Source organism: Scophthalmus maximus, chromosome 21 (genome assembly GCF_022379125.1).
Source record: "Scophthalmus maximus strain ysfricsl-2021 chromosome 21, ASM2237912v1, whole genome shotgun sequence".
NCBI classification, from domain to species: Eukaryota; Metazoa; Chordata; class Actinopteri; order Pleuronectiformes; family Scophthalmidae; genus Scophthalmus; species Scophthalmus maximus.
In genome coordinates this window covers 4,015,001-4,019,066 of record NC_061535.1, presented here as the reverse complement: position 1 = coordinate 4,019,066, position 4,066 = coordinate 4,015,001, and the positions used below count along the sequence as shown (strand labels likewise).

The 4,066-nt window shown below is 41.8% G+C and overlaps 1 protein-coding gene across 2 annotated transcripts in view; it reads right to left on the bottom strand.

The window, feature by feature from the left end:
* Nucleotides 1-920: 920 nt before the first annotated feature.
* The window catches only part of gdap1 (ganglioside induced differentiation associated protein 1), a 5,157-nt gene continuing 2,011 nt past the window's right edge, over nucleotides 921-4,066 (bottom strand). The window contains exons 3-7 of one of the 2 annotated variants that reach the window (XM_035619776.2): nucleotides 3,794-3,840; nucleotides 3,469-3,642; nucleotides 3,137-3,226; nucleotides 2,272-2,386; nucleotides 921-2,142 (exon numbers count right to left, since the gene is read on the bottom strand). In XM_035619776.2, the coding sequence (XP_035475669.2) occupies nucleotides 1,790-2,142; nucleotides 2,272-2,386; nucleotides 3,137-3,226; nucleotides 3,469-3,642; nucleotides 3,794-3,840 (779 nt within the window). In that variant the 3' untranslated portion in view covers nucleotides 921-1,789. Of the gene's footprint in view, nucleotides 2,143-2,271; nucleotides 2,387-3,136; nucleotides 3,232-3,468; nucleotides 3,643-3,793; nucleotides 3,841-4,066 lie in introns of both variants that reach the window. The other variant, XM_035619777.2, reaches the window with a different exon arrangement.

Genomic DNA, 4,066 nt, shown 5'->3' with positions numbered 1-4,066 from the left:
ATGCGAGTGTATAGGTGTTATCCTAATAAAGTGTTCGGTGAGTGTGTATGTAGTGTCAATAATAATTTTGCCCTTGGAAATATCTCTTTTAGGGTCTTAAAATCACCTGGATATGTCTTTTTATAAGGCTTGGTTCATTTAAGGCACATATTAGCATATTATGTCACTCAAAGTTGTCTTTTTATGGCGTCACTGCGGCGCTGCTCCACCATCCGTCCTCTTTAGCCTTCAGTAAATGATTTGTGGAGCAGATTGTATTGCAGTAATCAAGATGCAATTCCGTCAAAGGACTTGGATTCATCTCATTTTCTTTATAACCTGCAATACGGCTCACTTTGGTGTACAGTAATATATATTTACATGTATTCACGTACACTCTGACCGCTCTCCCCTCAGAATGACACCTACGTGCTACAACCCTGGAGTGAAAATGAGGTCGTTTTTCGCTTGCCATTTGCGGGGGTATGATTTTTCTGAGCTAACACTCCAGTATGAGCTTATGGTCCTTTGACAAATGCGCTCACATGCGGCTTTAACACGTGTGAGACATTTCTTTTGACAGCTACACTGCCCAGCCCTCTGGACAGTGAAAACAAAGGCCAGTCTCTGTTCAAAGGTCTGACATGTATCTACTTAATGTGAGACCGAGCTCACGTGAGGAGGAGTTCAAATCGAAGACCGGGCAGATGTTAAATCTCAGTGTCAACCGCAGAGGTTTTTGACTTGGCAAACAAACTACCGGAGATGCTGACTTGCATCCAGACTCTGGGAAAATGTGATTTGCAGTCTTTAGGTGTTTGGATGTGGAATTCTTACATGTTTAAAACCCTGGATGATATATGACGGCGTTTGAAAAAACGCTGGGTTGGTAAATTGCAAATGACATTGTGAAATGTACCTGATTGACAGGAAACACTGGAGGTTGTTTGGAAGCAGTTTAATCTCAGACAGATGTTGCACGTGATGGTCTGGAGACGATTGGAATAACAATAGTTTCAACTATTGTAACACAGAATACATAGTGAAACATAAGTGAAGGTGAGATAACAGAGAGTCTATACAGAGCTGTGGTCAAACGCAGACACGTGTTTCGGTAGTTGCTGGACAGACTTCTGCTGTGCTATCTTGCAAACTTTAAACATAAAAAAAACATTGAATAATGATTTAAGCACACATTAAAAACACCGAAATGAACACACTAATGTTTTTTGCATGTTTTAGTCTATTTACTATAATTCATATTTGCCTTACATCAGAAACGGTAAAACGTCTGTAGAGTTTTCATTTTGGCGGAGGGGGAATGGTACGTTTAGGTGCCATTATACGGACCGTAAAAACAAACCGCTCATAAGGGAAGAGAGCCAGACCAGAAGTTTCCTGGAGGTTTTAAAGCGAGAGGCGACCAAATTCACAAGCATGCCTGTCATACTTGCTACCAAAGCATTGCCTTTGAATGTAATCCTGTTCAAAAACGGAGACTCAACTGGTAGGGCTACAAAGACACACTAGATGTGGTATAATGTGATGTATAGCGATGCAAAAAAAGAAGTGCAAACAATTATTATGGTTCTTTAAGTCCAACCGTTGGTGTATATTTTAGCAGTCGCACAATGAGGACACCTAAAAGTGCATTTTGTGCAAATAGCAACAGAGTAAAATTAAACGAGGTACGGAGTGCTGATTATTAATTTGTTATATTCTTCTATGTATTTTTATTTTAATTTGCGCTTTAAAGTATGCAATATTTATCTTAGTTCCCCACAAGTTCCCCCACACACCTCATCGTCCCTCAGCTAAAGGCAGTGAGCCTCTTCTTCATGTACAGGAAGGCAAAGTACGTCGCTCCGCCAAGAACGCCGATCAGCAGGGTGGTGCCGACAATTGCCGGCGCGTTCTTCCTGGCCACGCGGAACGCCACAGGCAGCACGGCCGATATCAGGATGTTGTTGACGTGGCCCAGGACCCTCCAGAAGGCCGGCCGCTCCACCACGCGCTCGTAGTACGTCTCCAGGTTGACGCGGTTACCGTTGCCCCAGTAGCGGCGGGAGAGGCCGAGGAACTTGAGGCGGTGTAAGGTCACCGCCAGAGAGACGTCGGCCATGCTGAAGAACTCGCCGCACAGCCAGGACTGACTGCCTTCTTCTACGAGTGAAACAGGCCAGGTGTACATTCTGTAGTCATCTTAATATTGTCATTTTAATTACAGTCACATCATTAAATGAATAATTGTGTATCTCTTAATGCTAAGCAACAAGATGATGATGATGATACCTGGTGTTTCTTCCACCCTCCTCTGAAGCTCTGTCTCCACCTGGTCCATCACGCTCTCCAGTTCATCCAGAAGCTTCTTCAGGTACTTCATGTTGCCATGGTCAAACAACTTAGACTGCAGAAATATTTTCACATATAAATACATTGGTCCACAGCACATTTTTATCTCTATTAAATATTAGCGCCGCGCTACCCGTCAATTGCGGTGAGAAATAACAGCAGCAGCAGATTTTTTACTCTGCAGCGTCTACGAATGAAATGTGTTTATTTGTCCATAGTCAGGTCATTAGGTCTGCAGGTCAGTGCATACATGTATCTCAGTATTATTATTTGTCTGTTAAAAAAAATCTGTATTTCTATTAAAAATAATCTATATAATAAATTCATAAGGTGATTTAAAAGTCCGAAGCTGAGAAGGCAGTTACTGATACTCAGCAGGTGTTTAGATGGGTTTTATTTTCCATCATCATTCAGCTGCAGCCTCATCAGCCATGGTATTTCATCAAAACTGATATTTTTCCAATTGCAAATAAAAGTTCGGGGACAAATCATTTGGTAAATTTAGTTTTTGATTTTGCTAAAGCTAGTCATAGCTATACTCCTAGACACCTATCATTTTCTTGTTGGCTGACTTTCTCTGGCACAGATTCACTAATTCTGACAGAGACCACAGAAGAGGCTACTTAACAGAGTAGTTACCAGTAGTTAATATTAAACAAATGCCAGTTTCCATGTTTCACTCTATTTTTTCACTTGTTCTTTTAAGGACGACATGGGTCCTGGAGGGCACAAACTCAACAGTGCTGTAATGAAACAAATCCAACTGTTTGTCTCACTCCGCACCGTAGTAACTTGAATAACTTACTTTTAAGCGCCTCTGTTTTGCTACGTAGGCATCTTTCAGCTCTGGGTTCTGCTCCGCCAGTCTTTTCAGCTCAGACTGTGTATTTCCGATCTGTGCTGTCAGAAAAACACAGAAACACGGGACCAGGTTAGAGGTGATGAGACTAATAGCGCAGACACAAATCTGAGGTTTTTCGTGTTGGTGCACAACCTCCATGACACTACCGTGGCTTGAAGTGAGATCCCTGCGGAACATTTCAAACACTATGCCTAAAAACTACTTACGTACGTGTACGTGATGTAAAAACATCATAGGTTGTAAATTACTGTAGGGTGCATCTCGTTGTGTCTTACTTCGTATGCATGTGGCAGCGTACGCTGGTATGTGGGAGTCCACTGTGATCTCGGGGTGGAGGATGCAGCCATGGGTGTAGGCGTCCATCTGCAGTGAGTCCAGCAGCTCCCTGTAGTGCTGCACTCTGTGATAGTATGTGCTGCCCTCTTCAGGCACCAGCTTGGGAATGCTCTCTGGAAGTCATGACCACATGAAAAGACAGGAGGGAGCAGTGGTTAGAATCAAAGTGATCTCCACCACAGACAACAGTAAATCCTGGATATATTAGCAATAGGTTTAAAATCACATCTTTATTTCATTTAGCTCAAATAGTTCCATGCTTACCATATTGTCTCCACTTTGATGTGACCGAATGAGACCCTTAGAAAAAGCTATCATGGATTGGTGCAAAACCAAGAAAAAATGAAAGAATGAATGAATGAAAAATATAAACATGCGCAATACAAAATTTAAAACAAATAAAACCAAGAAAATGTATAATTCAACAAAGAAAGAAAATGAGGAAAAACAATGTTTGAAAACAAGAACAAATTGGAGCCCCCCTTGCACCAAGCATAGAGTGTATTGTAGTTAGTGAGAGTTTGGGTCTTTATCTTG